The sequence below is a fragment of the Ambystoma mexicanum genome, chromosome 9 (genome assembly GCF_040938575.1).
Source record: "Ambystoma mexicanum isolate Mex_15411 chromosome 9, UKY_AmexF1_1, whole genome shotgun sequence".
Lineage (NCBI taxonomy): Eukaryota > Metazoa > Chordata > Amphibia > Caudata > Ambystomatidae > Ambystoma > Ambystoma mexicanum.
The window spans coordinates 587,169,375-587,188,064 of NC_090931.1; the positions used below are offsets into that span (position 1 = coordinate 587,169,375).

Consider the following 18,690-nt stretch of genomic DNA (forward strand, 5'->3'; position numbering starts at 1 on the left):
CAACAGGCTATCATCCAGGTAACATTTGCTTTGTACTTGATATGTTTCTTTCTTGTTGAAAATAAGAAATAAAGTTTGAACAGAATGCCAAAAAAAAAAAGCTACTTCTGTATTTAGCAAACCATGGCCATATACGTTACTGCCCTTACTAGGTGTTGCATAATTTCAGCAAGAGGGCAGAAGACCTTGCAGACTATTTAAAAGCAGGATCAATTATTTAAAATCAGGCTGACATCAAAACCAGGCCTGGGGCCAGTAGCACAATCACCTCATAAGGCAGTTGTGGAGCGAGGACTTCAAGCACTGCAATGTGATGTCCCACACCAATTTTGCAATCAAGTTCACAGAAAGTCTTGGAAGAATTGTGCAGGGCCTCGAGTGAGGCATTTCACTTTTCCCAGGGGAGGCTGATCCCTTTAAGTTTGGAATGCATGTGTCTTGCAGTGTAGATTTTTCGTTTTTAATCGACAGGTCACTTTATACAGTGGACGCTTAGGAATATTTACATGCTTCCTTTTTAGAAGGGCACAGTTTAGCGCAATTGCATCGGAGCATAGGATCATGATCTAGAATGCAATGCCCATAATCAACCTTACTATAATGACCACCAGATGGGTTTCCCGGATATTTTAAGTTCGGCTCAGAATTGTCTACACATCTTCAATTGTGCCTAAAAAGTATACAACACCTAGTGAAGTCAGTAACATATGGGCAACATTGATCTATACTAGGCAAATACCTCCGAAGTATCTGAAAAAAATACTTTTGTAACCAAGGTTTTTGTATGGGTCTTTTCTGCATCTATCCACAGATGTAGACACAACGAATGTGATTTGTGTGTGCTACATAGGTGCGAAGCCGCACACACACTGGATGACTTGTGATAATTCAAGGTTATCGCAAAGCAAAAGTGTCTATTTGCAAAGAGACTAAGTTTTCGTCTCAGAGTATATTCCCTCTTGTTCCATGAACTCTGCTTGTTTGAATCCGACGTACCTCTCCCCCGTTGCTTAATCATATCTTTAGACCAACTCCTCATGGACAACCCGGTACATTGCTTCCACTGCATTGCAATCCAACTCTTAGCCAGCTTTATCTCCAGCATTACAAACTTCAGCAGCAGTTGGGCTTTCTTTTTACTCGGTACAATGCCCAGGAGACCATTTTTTTTATTAGGACCAGTAATGCCCACCCCGTAAAGTGGAAAACACAGTCATACCTCAATGCCACAAGTTCCTCACTTGGGGACACTCCCACCACAGGTCACATGTGAAAGAACATACCGCTTGGTATGTGAGCATTTAAGGCATTCGGTGCTTGCCCGACTACATCTTGCACAATCTAGTGGATGCTATATACACCAGTCGCAAACATTTGTAATGTATAAGTTTGAACCTCATGTTAGGAGACATTTTTTATGTTCCCTCTGTCCTCGTCCATTCTGCTTCTTCCGGTGCCTGCCCTATGTCCCCCTCCCACTTTTCCCTCAATGCTTTGCATAAGTCAAGAAGCCAGCCTGCTCCATTTCAAACAAGGATCTGCACACTCACAAATCCTTCCTCCTCATATAGCTGTTCCCAATGTTGATGCACCTTTCAGCGACGTTGCCACTGATGTGTGGCTGCTGGTCATGGAGCAGATCCAATTTCTCCATACTGGTAATGGCTGCATTTGCATATTCCTGTCCCCCTCTAGATTAGTGACATTTTATTTAATTTTATGTATCGTATGCACCTGCCACAGCAGATTCTTTACAGATTCTAATATACACCAATGTCATCTGCATAAAGCGATGCAATATGCTCTTGCCCCGAATGCTGTAGCCACTATTCCCAAACCTTTTCCACATCAAGCAAGCCAAAGGTTCCATTACCAATGCAAGCAGAAGCGGTGACCAAGGGACACGCTTGTCAGGTGCCTCTGCCCTCTCGCCAGCTACTCGAAATGACTCGATTTGTCTCAACTATCATATGGCTCCTTGTAAAGCAAATGAACCCACCTGACAAAGCTTTCCCCTATGCCAAGCCACTGCAGTGTCCCTGACATGTAACACATACTAACACAGTTGAGGACCTTCTGCGCATCAAGACCTGTAATTTCTCATTGCCCCTCATCCTTCAGCATTCCTCCACAATTGGAAACATAGGCTTCACATTCAGCATTGTATTCCTCAGAGGTACATATCCAGACTGATCCTCGTGTACCAGCATAATCATAACCTGTACCAGCCTCCGGGCCAGAGTCTTAGCCATCATTTAACTATCCACAAAGCGTGACCTACGGAGCTCCACAATAGTATAATTACAGGTTTGTGCATGGATGGCAGCATCATCCCCTTTTCAAATGCCTCTGAATACACCTCCAATAATCTGGGCATCAACAGCTCCTGGTATGTTTCATAGAATTAAACAGTAATGCCATCAATCCCTGCGTCTTCCCATTTTGTAATTCCCCCATGTCCAAGGGCCAGTCCAAGTCTTCCCTGTCCACCTCTGCTAAACATGGCAACTCGGCATCCCTGAACAACTCAATTTCAGCCTCATTCAGCCTAATCTGTTGAGTGTAAAGCTCCTCGTAGAATCCCTTGAACACCTTGTGGATCCCTCTTCACTCACGCACTGCATCACCAATCTTATTCCATTTCTCAGTGATATTACCCTTTCCCTTTTTTCAACTGGCCAGCCAAGCAAGATTTTTAGCCAGCTTATCTGCCTCATCATGTATTCTCTTTAAATATGTTGCGTACTCCATTTTGCCTATGCGCTCATATGCTTCATATAGCTGCTCCCTTTTAGCTACTGTTGCTTCCAGTGCTCTGGTGTTTACAGCCTTCTTCTCCAATTTCAGTTTCCAGCTGCCCAATTTGCCTTGTGAGTGTTTGCTTAACACCGGATGTGGCGGAGATACATACCCCTCTAATTGATACTTTAAATGCTTCCCACATCATGCCCATGGAGCCCGCCGAGCTTGTGTTGTTGCGAAAGAACTTCTCTATCCTTGTCCAACTGAGTCTCCGCCCTCCGTCTCCATGTTGGTATTGGAGCCATTTCACAAGCTCAGCCCAACTTGATAAGCAGTGGGGCATGGTCAGATAACAACCGATCCAGGTATTTTGCTGCCTCCAGCAAATGCACTCCAAATCAATCTCCAGTCCGCAGAAAATCAAAATCTATCCTACTGTACGACTCACCTCTGACCCCTGAATGTAGGCACCTCCAAGTGACCTGAGTTCTGTGACAGTGTAACAGCATTCTAGAAGCAATGGGAGGAACCACACTGCCAGCACCTCTTGAGGAGGTAAGCAGTTTCTTATCAAAACTTTACTCCTTAACCACCAAGCAATATGTAACAAATCATCTGCCATGCCTATGACCGCTAGTGACCAATGTATACCACCTGCCGGTCTGCCTGCCCGGTCCTTCCTACGCAGCCCAGGTTAGTTTCAATGTAGTGCACAACTGATTTGGCATCCTCGAAGAGCTGCTGCTTGAAGAACTGCCGCTTGCCATCTACATCTGTACAAGGTTTCGAAGGTGGCAGAAGTGCATACTGTGTTTTCTTAGCTCTTCTAGAACGTCTACCTGTGCTTCTGTGTCTCCTCCGTAGTCCAGATAAAAGTACAATTTGTTGCCATTGAAGACCTTTTCACCTTGGGCCTGTGCAATTGCCAAATGTTTGATCGTCACCGTACCTCGGCACCTACATCATAATGGTGAAAGGAAATTCTCCCAGCGGCTGTCTGTGCTAGAATTCGGTGAGCCCCATCAACATGTATACTTTGCAGGGCATACCATCTTCAAACAGGGTGGGAAGTATTGTTTCTAGGTATACTTTCATGTTGCCTTTCTCTGTGCTCTTCGGCAGTACTTATATTCTGACATTGTTCCTTTGTGACCCATCGTTCAAGTCATTGAGCTTGAGCTCCTTCATCCTAGTAACTCCGCGCAGAAGCGCCAGCTCTTGTGCATATGCATGCCCTTCATCTTCCAGCTCCGATACCCTCTTTTTCGCCCTCGGTCGCCCTCTCGCTCCGCTTAACCACATAATACCTCACATGTGTCATGGTGATAGTGAGCGAGCCAATTTAGTTGGTTAGCTTTCTGTCCCTTCCATTATCAGCGCTGAGCTCAGCATTCAATGGGTTCCCAGATGGCATCACCATCTCTGCTGGTCTGCCTTCTTTAGTTTTCCCCTTGCCTCTGTACGGCCCTGTGAAAACTGAGCTCAAGTGGGCCACTAGTTTATGTACGTGCTTGTCAGGCACCCTTCCCCCCCTGTTTAGGCATTTGGTGCCAGTTGAGTCTTCACTTTGAGGCCTTGCGTTGTGTGCCCCTCCAATGCTGCACTTCTGCCCACAAAAAGGTATACACCACTCGCACCAAGGCCTGGACGTAGGCTCAACAGCTGGACAAGGAGAGCACAACTCGCACAGATCACACTCGAGTGGGTAGGCAAATGTTGGCCCAAGCTTCACTGCCAACTCCTTAGTGTGCACCTCTGGCTACCTGCTGCTCCCCGGGCTGGCACCTCCGCCTTCCATGCCCGCAACACAGGCTGTGTTAATGCTAAGTCCCCACTTAGTTCTGGAGCATAGGAGCAGCCGCCTTCCTCTTCCAAGCTGGGCTTGATCCGGCATCGGATGGATCAGTCTCCAGTTGCCAGCTCGTCACTGCCGCAAGCCTGCCTCATGTAAGCACTCCGGCGCAGAGGCCACCGTGACTCCCATGTCACAGTACCCACCCGACCTCAGCATTGCACCGACAGCCGTGCTGTGCAGAATACGCTGCCATGCCTAGCCATGGCGGTCGCATATCTGCCTGTCCGAGACACTCACATGCTTCAGCTGCCTCTCCTAGGCAGTAACGCCGGCCACACTGCCAGCCCCAGTACCCACCAACAGCTGTTGAAGCAGCCCGTTGTCAGCGGCATGGCCGAGCGCCGACAAAAGGCTTCTGACTCAGCGGCCATCTTAACTCTTCCTCGTTATGACCCATTACTTTTACCATAGCCCAGCGGTCTGTCATCTTCGCAGCGCAGACTGTGGTGGCTGCCTTGCGATGGTTCCTGCGGTCTGCCATGCAGCAATGATGCTGCTGGGAGTGAGTATGTGCAGAACAAGATTGTGAATACCTCCATTGGATCCTCCTCAGCAACACAGCCGTGGAACTCTGCGGCTTCTGCTGCTACCAGTCATCCATGCAGTGTGGTCCTGGGTGCTGCGTGTCCGAGGACCGCCGCTGGTAGTGCGACTACCTCCTGTAAGAAGCCGTGTTTCCAGTGAGTCGCCTCCATGCCTAGGACTGCCATGGTGGCTCACTGTGGGTTTGAATTTCAGTTTTCTTGTCTTCTGCTTACATTTACATATAGGCCATATTACTACCTGGAGCAGTTCCGGGGTGTATGACTGGTTTTCAGAATTTCTAAGACTGCTTCCCACTAATGGTGTGATCATGGTTTAGGGGTAGCCCGCATTTGGATTGTAATAAATAATTCATTATGTTGATCGACGTTCACCTTTGCCGTTTGTTGGACTATCAATTTTTTATTTGGAATTTTCTTGTTTCTCCATTGTATTCGGTTATTGATAATCATCACTTCATTTATTGCAGAACTTCATTACTTTTTGTAAAACGCCATGACATAATGTGCCTTAAAGCAAAATAAAATTATGGATTCAATTTTAGTTTGTGCAATATAAGAAATGAAAGTGTTTGGAGTATTGGACTATCTGATCATGGGAAGATCTCTAGTGTGACAAGGTCTGCTATTGTAGGGAGAAGCGTTTTGTGTTGACTGACACTATGTGTGCAAACTAAGAAAGATTTGAATCCCAGTGGGCTGAGCCACCCTGCCTTTCTAAGGAGGTGCATAAAATGAGCAAACGGAATTTGGTTAAAGGAACACCAGGTTATAAATACAACGCAAGTTCAAGATTTTTGGGGCAATAACAAAATAAAAACGTGAACGATTACTAGCATTGGTCAGTCTCGGCTACAAAACTGAACCCTGCTACGACAGACTGCATACCAGTGCAAAGTGCCTAGCCTCTTAACAGTGTGTGGGGAAATACAGCTTTCTGCAAGCCTCTCTGCCGTTGGGTGCAATGGATGTGTGTGGTTGGTTCAGGTGTCATTCCAAGATTGCAGAAGTGTTAAATTCTAGTTTGGTTCTGTAGAAATCTTTAATGTTGGCTTTGTATAATGTTGGCTTTGTAAGCCCATTTTGGATGCCCCAGTGACCTTTAGGCTTCTCCTTTCCAAGAAAGGCCCTTAGCCAATCGCAGCAGCCCTCCTTTCCCTCCCCAAAGTAGTATGTAGGGGCAAAGTTAGTCAACTCGCACCTTGTTGGTGCCTCAGCAGGCCCGGCACAAAGGTGATGTCAGCCGAGTTGACCACACCCAACATGCAGCTAATGCATCATGGGTAAATAAGGATCCTGTGAAATCGCCCCTTTCTTTTATCGCCTGGTGCACACTGTGTTGAACTCCTCCAGCAGGCAGACAGTTGTGGTAGTACCACAGATACACGCAGCATTGGTGCTACTCCAGCTGCACATGTAAACACGTACAAGCAGGGGTAAAAGGACCTCTGTAGTGGCAGCGGTTTCCCACATTTTGCGTGGAGAAAAGAGATTATGATATGATAGGTTATTTATAACACGCTTAATACCCAGAGGTTTCTAAGCGCGGACCCGGGGAGCGAACCTGTGTTGCTCAGTTATGTCTTGCTTCCAAGGCGGGTACGTTGCTGCTGAGCTAGCGACTTGCTATTAACATATGCAGTAAGACAGGGGGACCTCCCAAGCATCAGGTGCCAGTGTGGTGGTTAGAGGATGAACTAGCAGCAGGGGTCAAGTCCTGGGGGACTCATTAACATACCAATTGAATGTAGTGTCACCAGAACTGGGCACATCAAGATGCCCTCTGAAAAAAAGTGCGTGGGTAGGAGGGAATGAGAGTACCCTCGACTTGAGCCCCGACTAGCAGGCCAGGAGCAGCAAACTGGGACCAACTAAAGTTGGCTGCCAGACATTTCTTAGTGCTGCAGGGAAGCAAAGCTGAAGGACCTTGGGAAATAAGTGCCCAGAAGGGTCAGAGATCCATTTAACACTTAACTGTGGAGGGGCTGACAATGCTCAATAGCAATTACTAGAGCCCATGACTGGCAGGACGAGCCAGAAGCAGGCACCTGGCCCGGGAAGTACTCCATACCCAGAAGATAAACATGGTTAAGAGGATCAGCAAAGAGGTGCTGATCACTGGCTACTTGGATCGCCAGTAAGCTAGTCCTATATGATCAACAAACGTGCCCTTTACCTTCCTCCCTGCACCAGCCTTTTTCAATATCCACTATGGTCGGATTCTGGTGCAGCTTTCATCCTCGAGGAGGGTTGACTGCAGACATCCAGACATGCATCAGCAGTGCCCTGGTGGCTGCTATGTGAAATGCTATGAGCTGCACTGAAAAACAATTGGTCATTCTCCAAGGAGGTTGCATGGGTCAAACTCAGTTTGAGTGCATGTGATCAGGGTGCTCGAAGAGCGAATGTGTGGGCTGGGGAAAAGGAGTCCATTCTTCCCCTTTGAATGTTGTGACTATGGGTTTCTTCTGTGGAGGGGAGAGTGGCCCTGTATTTAGTGCTCTATGAAAGATTTGACCCAACTTCCCACTCCCCGTCAGGATCGGATACCCACAGCCTAGAGTTATAGACTGTGGGAACAGCCTAGATTTAGACTGTGGTATCCAACTAAATGAAAAGACAAACCCATTTCCCCCCCCCCCCGCTTGGTTGTGTGAAGTGGGTTCCACAGATGACCAAACTGCACTTAGAATACATTTGGGAGCCAAGTGCAACTTCTTGAACATAGTAAATCTTCCAGCGCCCCATACCAGAGTGGAGAGAATTCTCAGCCCTCCACCTCAGATTTCAGGCATACCTCCTTGGAAGATGAAGCTGTAGCCTCTACAGCAGCAGTTGCAGCCCAATCTTCGCAACCAGTGGCCCAGTTGCTTTTGGCGATCTCTGCCATGAAGAGGCTGATGAAAGATCAGCATCTCCATAGCTTTACTTTTACCTAAAGAATGATGTTGTCCCATTGAAAAGTACACCCGTTTTGATTAATTCCTTTGGATGCACTCCTTGAAACAATGGCTGAGAAGAAGTGATCCCTGATGAGCCTAGGAGAAGCCACTAGTCCCAAAGATTGGCTTCCGTTACATGTACTGCATGTCAACATAGTTATAGGTTGTCATGTGAAACAAATGCCGCCAACCCATATAATGCAGAAAGAAAATATGGACATTGTAGGCTAATTATTTCGGTAGAGGACACAAGGTTTCAACTGCACGATACCGAAGGTGGACAGACTACTTAATCTAGCTGTTGCCCAATTTATTGAAGAACACATTAATGAAATTAGGGCCCCCCAAGCGTCTGTATTTGTGTAGTATATGAAACTAACAAAGTTTCAACCTTGTAAGCACAGGTTAATTAATCCCTCTGCAACCTTAAATTGCAACAGGCCACCTGCTCGCTTTACACAACATTTCTGGAGGAAGAGGAAGGGCCCTGCAGAAAGTTGGCAATACAGCCTCACCTTGTCAGTCTTGTCCTCCGAGAAGGGGTTCTGAGCTGGATCCTGGTCGATTCCCCCTCCAATACTGAAACCAAGGATCAGGTTCTCCCCCTGGCGTAACTTGTGGATCTCAACACGTTGCTGGAAGAAAGATACAAAGATGTCAAAAAACTCCTTTGACAGAATTTCCCCCCAATATTGTATCTCACCCCTAACATTTATTTTCAACACCAGTGCCCATAAATATTGGTCCCCTTTTTGGTATTGGCACATCCGGTGGTACTTGAGCAGTAACTCACCAAAACAATGCTATCGAGAAGGAGGAGAGCAGAAAGGGTGCTTAGAAGAAGAATCTTTGGGTAGCATGGCAACTTTAATGGCAGAAATTGGCTGCATCCTACTTTGTGTCTTTCACTCGCTCACCATACTGTAGTCCTTTTGCTTAGTCATTGTCCTCATTCATAATTATTAACCGTCATAAGCCTTCGGCACAAACCCTCTTATGCCACATGTCCCCTTCCTGAATCCTTTAAAAGTGTCCATCACCATAATCAGTTGTCCTTTACCACATCGATCGCCTTCAAAGTCCTTCTCTGTAGCCACCATCCCCCCCATTTGTCACAATTCTTCTCCACCATTACAGTCGTCCTTCATTGTCAAAGTCCTCCTTTTCCAAATGAGCAGGGCTTAGATGAAATGGGGCAAATTCCTTCATCAGTCCTGACCAGTCGTCACTGCCCTTTGCCATAGCCCTTTTCTTTAATCACAGTGCCCACTCACAGTGCTTTTCCGCAGTCATTAGTCACCGTCCTTCCCTTTAGTGACAGACCTTTGTGCTAATCAGGCTGCCTCAGGAATAGCCAGTCAGTCTCCCCTTCTCTGGCCACCCCTCTAGATCACTTTATCTACCGTTTCTGCTCCCCTCTCTCCACAATTTTGTTTCGTCTGTTTTCTCGCCATCTCTTTAACGGTCATACCCTTCTTTTCACATTTCTCTTACAGGGGAGCGTGTTGCCTATCTGGGTGGAAATGGTGCAAAAGACGTCTGAGCACTAATTAAAGGCTGCATGAAAAGAATAGGCTGGACACAGAGCATCAAATGTAATGTAGGTGATTTTGCTGAAACAGCCCACCTCTAAGGCAGGCATATGGAACCCGCTTGTGATATTTCGCCATTCAGCCACAGGGGGCATTGCTTAATTGTAGGGATCAAGGTATGCATGGAATTGAATCCGTTATTAAGCGTGAAACTTGCAGACAGCCCGACAGATAAGGGGTGTACTGGCTACGTTTACTCCCTAAAAATAGGAAAATATTACCCAAAAAAAAGGGAAAACTGACCCGCAGAACTGTGTGCCCGTACATTCACTCACAGCTCCATGGATTTGTTTGGACCAGTAGTGCACGTCGTACGTACCACAGGAAGAAACTACTATTATAGCTGTCTGATCGGAAATGGTATCTTTAAATGTGCAGAATAACTAGAATAATTTCCATTTTCCAGGTAAAACAGGTTTACTAGCTTATATAATACTACGATTGGGGAGTGGACTTCCATCTTTACGGTTATGGTTACGGTTACGGTTAAAATAGGAGAGTAAAATACTCCCACGCCCAAATCGTATCTGGAGCACTGCTTGCAGTCAGAGGCCGAGTAAAGCAGCTGCTTCTGGTGGACAAGAGGTAACATGATAGAAAGGCATGAACAGGCATGAATGCGCTGCTCAAATCTTTCAAAGCCGGGAATGGGCAGACAGCCTTTATGCCATCAGGCCTTTCATATGCGTTAAAAAAAAGCATGTTTACATGGACGTTGACTTCTTTGCATGGGTACCGATGGTAAACTAGTGCCTCTACCAAGAACGGCACCATATTCCAATCTTGCTCTAATCTATAGCCATTCAGAAGCGCCTGCCTTCATACACATGGTTTAATGCATAAATTAGGTTCACTGATGTTCTTGGGCAAGGGGTACATTTACAAAATGGTCGTGTTCTATTGATACAAGATGATGTAACAAGGAATGACAAGACAATGCAACCAATCGCTATTCAACTGCCATTATTTGGTAACTCAGTAAATGGTGAACTCAGTATAACAAAGATGGCCAGCGTCTGTAGATAACATCCTAACGACAAATGAATGGTTTGTAATTACGAAATAAGGCAATGTAACATTAGGAAATTCATATAAAATTGTTAAAGTGACCTTATGACCCATCATGATGCCTCATATATAAACTTAGGCATAGAAGAAATTCTTTAAGAAAAAAAACATAATTGCAATCCAAAATACATAAGATGGCTGTTTCACGTTGCAACGGTCAACACACAAGAACGCGTGACCGCGCACAATGTTAATTAGTATAAAAAAGGGCGCCATAGCCATGTTATATCCGTGTCTCGGATCAAATGGTAAGGATAAGCGACAAACTGAGGTTTTGAGATCTTTCTGCATCAGGCTTTGAGAAATAGAAGGCTTCATGGTGCAAACTGTTTATATTTCTTTCTTTTTGGGTACTTTTCACTAATCATTTGCAAGACTAATGAGAGAAATGTGTCAGAAAGAAGCCATCATTTCAAACACATCATAAAAAAAATAAGGAAGGGGAAAGTACTTCTTAATACAAAATTTGGAATTGTTTTAGGGTGAGTAGTTAACCTTTAAGTCATTAAGGACTTAAATTCTGATGAAGACCCTGTGAATGTAGGACTTGTTGATATGATGCCGACTTGTGTTGTACTTCTTGTTCTAGAAATCTCTCCTGATGAGCCACTGTATGAAGGTGGTGAAACACGTGTAGAGAGACGAAACGTGAATATGGGAAATGGAATTATGAGAAAATCCGATTGTGAAATTTGAAACCAACTGAAAATTGGGAAATTGGACAAAATAAATAACGAGAGAAAAACTTGAACAATACCTGACTGTTTATTTGAAGTACCCGATAATGTAGCAGGATTCTGATCTATTGCCAGTTGGGACATAAGTAATACCCATTGGGAACGAAAAATATTTTAGCCATTAGGCAGGTCAAAAATAGTGGTATACACCTATGCTGACAACTGAACTGTAGACTCGCTGTGTGGCTAGTTATTCTTGACTGCAATTTTAGAAACCCATACAGATCAACATATTTACAGATCAGAGTGCCACTCTGGGATGGGAAAGGGCCATGGGTAATTTGGGACAGGTAGAGGGGGGTAGGAGATGCACCATTTTATTCTTGTTATGTTTTTTATTGGCATTTGTAATAATGTACATGTGGCAATTCGTTGCGCAATTTTGATCATATGTACTTTGAAAGGATTGATAACAAATAACTTTATATTAACAACAAAACTGTCTTCACTTCCGTGCATGTTCGTAAAGGTGCTAATTTCCTCGCGAGTTAGGAGATGCTCCATTGGCTAGTAACTTGGGTTTTTGTCTGGTTTTTAACAGTTTCACTGAAGGGGTAGATTTGGTGACTGGAGAGAGGATTCCAGGGGAGAGGGCAATTAGACAGGAGTGGCTGGAAGCACTGGGGGAAGGGTGCAGAAAGGCCAAAGAGAGGGGTGGCTTGCAAAGATCAAGAAGGAGAGTAGAGTGTGATGCAAAGTATTGGGGTGCGGCTTTGCAACAAGGAGTAGGAAATTGAAGGGACCAGTTAGGCATGGCCTGCCAGCCAGCATGTGTCAGTAAGTGGAGATGGGGTGGGAGGCAGATCACGGTAGGTTGCAAATGGTGCACGTGGCGAAGTTGAGATCTTTGTTTAGAGGAGAGAAGGAGTAGAAAGAAAGACCCTGAAGAATACTTACGGTAGTCCAGTTTGCAAATATACTTTATTTCGAGTGGAAGAGTCCTAGTGTTTACTTCGGTGTAAATCCTAACACACTGTTTACTACTGTCCATTGGACATTGTCTACAGGCCTGGGTAATAAGAACTTCAAGGGGCCTTTTATCATTATTGATGGTCCTATGCTGGATGGAACAGAGTCGAAAGCAAGTTAAGTGCCCTTGTAGCTGGCTGTGTGGGATGCAGCAATTGAAAAAGCAGTAACTATTAGCTTTGCCAATGTTTATTTTTAGGTCATGCTCAAGATTTGTTCTGCCCGTCTTACACTGCTTCGGAGTCTGACATGAACGAATAACTAAAGTAGGTGGCTGCCCACAGTTCACATCCTCCGCGCAGCCCCGTGCTCTTGTTAGAGCAGGAATGTAGGGGTTACAAAAATGTTAACTACTCATTTTAGGTGGCTCTAGACTGCATGATCTACAGTTAGTATGGCTGGACACTGTACTGTGAAGGGCAAGTCCCATGAATAACGTTGAGAACAGACAAAGGGGTAGGTCACGCGCACAGGCTACCCCCGAGGTAGTTGATTCTGGATCCAGGGGTTGCATTAAGGGGATCTCAGACCACCCCTAACTGGGCTCTGCACTAAGACGGGGGCAGTTGCATATGCACCTTCTCATCCCTACAGACTGCCATGGTCACATGGGGGATGGCCCCCAAGAGTGTTCACACTACCACTCCTCCTGATCTAACAAGACTCCAAAGGGATAGTCGCTGGGGCATTCACTTGCAACCCCCCCCCTAAAGACCCCTCACTACTCATACTGAGGAGGATGCCCAAGGGGGACTAGTCACAGGACTGTTCAGCACACATCATCCCCTACAAACATGCAGCACTATTAAGGAGGTAGTCGTAAGGGCGTTCATTACCCCTGCTTGCAATCCTAGGCAATATGAAAGGGATAGTCAAATGGACCCTCATCCCCCTACACCCTTAACTCCAACATTGACCGTCACAGGGAAGGAGAGCACCATAACTCTTAGGGAGGCACATTCACAAAAAGCAAGCACATTCAGAGAGCCATTTCAGCTCCACAGCCAAAACCAAACATCTAGTGTAGGAAAAGAGACATCTCCCTTTAAAGGAACAACACTGCAACATTTCAAAGTCCCAGGCACGTGAGGAAATACATTTTTAACTCTGCCACTGATGCCAAAGGAACCATTTCACATTATGACTCATGCACGCAGGCCCCATTATTTTATGTTTTCCACTTTGTATTTATTGAAGTTTTCAATAGCAACTATAACATTGGTAAGCAACTGACAGAAATCAAAGAACAATCTCAACCGAGATGACAAGTAACATCCTTTTGCCATCACCCCTCACCCCCCACCCACTTCTCCCGATATTCCCTCCCCCAACCAATGAGCTACATGGGAATCCACAAGATAAAAGAAACCAAAAGTGCACAAGAGGTAGAGCTAAGGCACAATACCAGGTGAAACTTTACAACAACCCCATTATTTTTAAGTCGCACACAACGAGGAGGGGACTAAACAGATCTCATTCTCACAGCATTGCAAGGAATACAAACTTGCAAGGTCCTCGCGGTGAAAGAAGTGTAAACATAACCAAATCTTCTCAGGCTTAGCAAGACACTTCTCAGATTCACATGCTAAGAGAGCAGAGGGAGGCCGAATCGCTCAGGCAATGGCAATAGGGTTGCCACAAGGAAGTATACACCTGTACAAGATACTTGTGAAATCCAAGCTGGCCTTCATGTGCTGTACCGTGGCTTTTCCGACAGTAATACTTCGAAAACTCTTCAAATTAGATAGGGTGTTGTGTGTTAAGGTGGGGTACTTTGAAGTAATTACCATCGGCAACATGACATGGAACCCTCCATGTAACCTCAGCCCAGCCCCAATCCAACTAAAATGATCAGAAACCCATGGCCCAATCACAAAACAGCACAGACATGAGTACATAGGTATTCTCAATAACATTAAGCACACCACAACGAATGACACCTGGCTATTAAAATAATAATAAAAAAAACAGGCAGTTCAATCTGGCAGGCTAGGTAGTTTGAGTAGAATTTGGAGGAAGCGGTTTGGCAGAGAGTGGTGAGCAAGAGGAGTACAGAGGAGAGTGCTCGAGGACAGAGGAAGAGTTTGAAGGAAGAGAGAATTTCCATTAGAAAGAGGATATTCGTTGGGGAGTCTAGGCGTTTTGGCAGGTGGTTGGACCAAAAGAAAAAAACTGGGATGAGGTTGGGGGTGTGGAGGGAGACTAGAGGGATAAGCTTGCACCTCAAGAAGGAAGATAACGGTTGTAAAGAGGCTGCAGGAGTTTGAGTTTAAGAACCACCAGAGAGACAAGGGGGAGGGTAAAGGAATAGATGAAGGCCCCAAACATTAGTGGCAAAAAGAGAACTAGAGGGGGGATATATCCACTATGCATGCCCGTGGAGGTGGGAAGAGTCCCAGTACCCCTTCTACACAGAAAGACTGGGGTTCCGGCAGGGCAGAATTTAGAGTGGTGAGAAGTAGTACAAGGTGGTGGGAGTTCACCAGGGGTTATGAAGTGGATGTGCCGCGGGTTAAGAAACCAGAACAGGGAGATGGGCCGCAGATAGGGACACATTGGAGCCTGGTGATCATGAACCCTGCGCAAAAGGGGCACTGGCACCGCCTTGAACAACTTCTGGCTGGTCTTAAGCCGGAGAGGTGTTAGTCAGAGAGGCCCTGAGCCCCATACTTGTGGTCCAAAGTTCAGGAACCTGGCAAGGCCCGCAATACATAGACAAAAGATCAGGGTTGTCGATTTGACACAACTACAATAAGTGGATTGGTTATTCAATTAGGAACAGACGGAGGCCAACCATTGGGAATTTGTAAAAAGTAAAAAAAAAAAAGAAATATTGTAAAATATTTGAGCTTTTTTTGAGAGGGACTCACAAATGGCCAAGAGGGCTCAGAGAGATTTCCCACTAAAAAAAAGCGGAATTGGAGTTTCCCTATTTTCACTCCTTCCATTTTTGAGTTCTCACCTTGCATCTACAAATTTAAAAACATGAATTTGACACTGATCTACTCTTGCTTGGTGTTACCCACTCAGCGCACTCCGACGGGTAATAGCAACAAACGCACACTGTGCTCTTTGAAAGCAAATTAGCTACACCGTGCAAGGTGTGGGGACTTTTTGTGCGCAGGCATGAGGGCAGGATGTCAGCACAATGGTGTGTAAGTGTCAGACAGTAAACCTTTGCCGAAGACACCCCACACAACTTGAAAAAATGAACTTACTCAGGGATAAGAGCTTGCCTTGCCATTTACACAAAGTTTGCGATGTACTCTTGGCAAAAATTCCTCCCAGACCAAAACATGTCCCGACCACCCCCATCTCTATATACATATGGGATAGGCGATGCTGAATTTCTATGCCCCGTCCCGTAGAATGAGGTGCCCCTACCTATTCACCAAATACCTTCCCATAAAAGGTAGGCAAGTGAGCTCACGCCCGGGAACTTATCTGCCACCTACAAACAGCGTCCTGAAATTTGGCAGGACTTGTGCTCCGCTCAGTCATGGGGATGGTCCTATCAAAGGGCACCGAGATAAGAGCAAACCCGAGCCCGCCACAGCAGTCTATTTTGATGAAGTGTGCTAATGAGCCGAAGATGCGCCGAGTTAGTTACTGAACGCTACATTTCTGCAGAAACAGACAAAGTTCCTTAAACATTGTATGTGTGGAAAGCCAGCAGTCGGGGGGTTTTATCTCAAACTCAAAATAAAACGCAATGGTCGAAAGACGACATAGTTCTGCAATTTAGAAGACCCAATAAAATGACAAAACAAAAGCAACCAAGAGGCAGCATGCAACTACATACCACGAAAACCTGGTCTGCACCAGCCTGGAATAGCCATCCATGGTTTCATTTAGCCTCCTAAGACAAACAAACGGGCTCTGTTTCCTTACGGACAGACATATGGCTGTTCGTATATGCAGGCTACTTAACAAAAAGCGAAAACAGGGTGGTGTTGAGAGGATACACCGTGGGCACCCGAAGGGAGTACTATATGCACAGTAGCAGATGGTGGTTTGCACACAACTTTGCTCATTGGCGTTTCAATGGACGAATCTACTCCCCACTATGCTAACTCAAGTTCTCCATCCTGCTAAGCTGGGGTAAAGGAGGAACACCAGATGAGGGGTGGTGGGTGAAGCCGTAGGGAGGACAATGGGTGGGCGGAGGACTACATTTCTCTACTTGTCAACAGTGTCTCTGCACGACATGGCCCGCATCCCAGCGGTTAAACAACAGCCGCCATGTCTAGTAAGATCAGATGCAGGGAAGCCCGAGGCAAATCTCTAGCAATGGTCGAAGTAAACCTCTTTCCACACAGCAGACACACTAGCTATAGAGTCGGAGTGTACAACCAGGTCGCTGCATGAAAACCCAAACCCTTAAGATGAAGAGGGGAATTACTCTGCTCCCTTGAAACAAGAGGGAGACCACCCACTCTCTAGTGTGAGCTTTCACAACATTCAGCACATCCATCAAAGCCCCCCCATTGCCACAGGTGGATTTAGCAGTTGGACCATGGTCAAAAGCCCATGGGGCCTCCTTCTGAACTTCCTACCTAAAAATGAAACAGCCCGGGGAACACAGGGCCTCCCGCTGGGATCTCACCTCTCATCAGCAGCTGAACATTTACAATGAGAGGCGATTAGCGATGGCAACAGGTAAATGGCAGTGGCCATTAGTGTAGCACTTTTATGCTCTTGCACTTACATAGGGTTTTAATATGCTATGATTGCTGGTGGATTAGACATGGGGGAAAGAGGGGCTGGGCTTGCCCAGCTAGCAAGTAGTGTGGAACAATTACCCTGTCATGCATTTTAATTCACCTTGTGTCTTTAGGGGATTATGTGTAAATTCGTATGCTTCCCTTCAGGATGGGGAAAAAGGTACAATCATATGGAGACACTTTCCATGTCCCGCGAAGTGGAAAATGTGCTGGTAAAGGCATTTACTGCCACTTTTTCTGCCACAGACGGTTTTATATAGCAGGCAAAGTTGGAGAGCAGAGCACTGAGAATATAGGCTTGCTCTTTGGTATCTAGTCTATCCATCGAATATTCTTTCATCGAATTGAAATCCAATGAATGGTATTCATTGAAAGCCATTTACATCATTGAATACATTTCGTTGGATTTTGATTGGGTGGGGGTGGGGGGTGGCTTTTGGGGTAGAGGGGGGGGGGGGGGAAATAACCACTAAAAGGTTACCTGAAGCTGGCCAATGCCGAAATACTTCAAAGATTTCAGCACTGGACAGCTCCATGTAACGTTTTAACGTGAAGCACGTTTAATCGAATTTCTATATTTTGGACATGTTTTGATGGATATATACTTTGTAATGCAAAAGATAGCATTTCAATGAATTTATTTTCAGTGCTTTTAATTTGATTTTTTTGATGGATGTTTTTCGACAGGACTATAAACCTTGCTCTTCCAAGTCTACCTAACAAAACGGCCTGTTTTTTTCCCACCAGCATGTATTTGTATGCTGCTTGAAAACCCTTGGAGTCCTGTGGAATCCACCGGACACCTGGTAAAAGTAGGCCTATTCCAAAGAGGTCCAATGTAAATGGCTCACACAGTCTTAAATTGCGTGTAGCAGTTACACTTTTTCTATACGTATATTGGAGAAGTGGAGATTAAAAGGGGATTTCACCAGTGTTTTAATATTTATGTTTCCACTAAGTGGTGGAAACAATTAAAATTGAATCCAGTATACCGTTTGCTCTAAGGTGCAAAGAAGTGGTCCCCTCTGTGCAATTTAGGATGATAAACAATGTCCCATTGCATGCTGTGGTATTCTGGTGGGTCTGTCTTTCACAACAAGATGCCCAGACCCAAAGCCCCTCCTCTGTGGACGGGTGGGAGTCGCCACAGTGTTCAGTGACATATTGTAGGAGTAGGGGCCCTCGTTGCTCAGTTCTTGCAGAGGAGAGGACACATCATCCTAGATTCTCCCAGCCAGGCCATGAATACATGATGGGGGTGCGTTGGAGAGATGGTTTACAGGAATGGTGGGAAGGGGGAATGGATGGAAGGTGAAGGGGTGGGGATAAAATGAAAAAGGGAATAGCAGATTGGAAGATCAGTAAACTGATGTCTGTACACTACTTGTCCGTCTTCCCTTTAACTCCGAGTTTGTACAGTTTCTCAGTCAGTTCATACTGCTATGTTGAATAAAAGGTGCACACATTGTATTCTTAGTGAAGGATTAATTGGGATTCAACGTTAGACACCTGCTGTGAA

At 45.6% G+C, this 18,690-nt stretch overlaps 1 protein-coding gene across 1 annotated transcript in view; it reads right to left on the reverse strand.

Annotated features, from left to right (window-relative positions):
* TAX1BP3 (Tax1 binding protein 3) overlaps positions 1 to 18,690 on the reverse strand; it is a 155,885-nt gene that overhangs the window by 36,675 nt on the left and 100,520 nt on the right. The window contains exon 2 of the mRNA XM_069615205.1: positions 8,597 to 8,716. Within this exon, the coding sequence (XP_069471306.1) occupies positions 8,597 to 8,716 (120 nt within the window). The remainder of the gene's footprint in view (positions 1 to 8,596; positions 8,717 to 18,690) is intronic.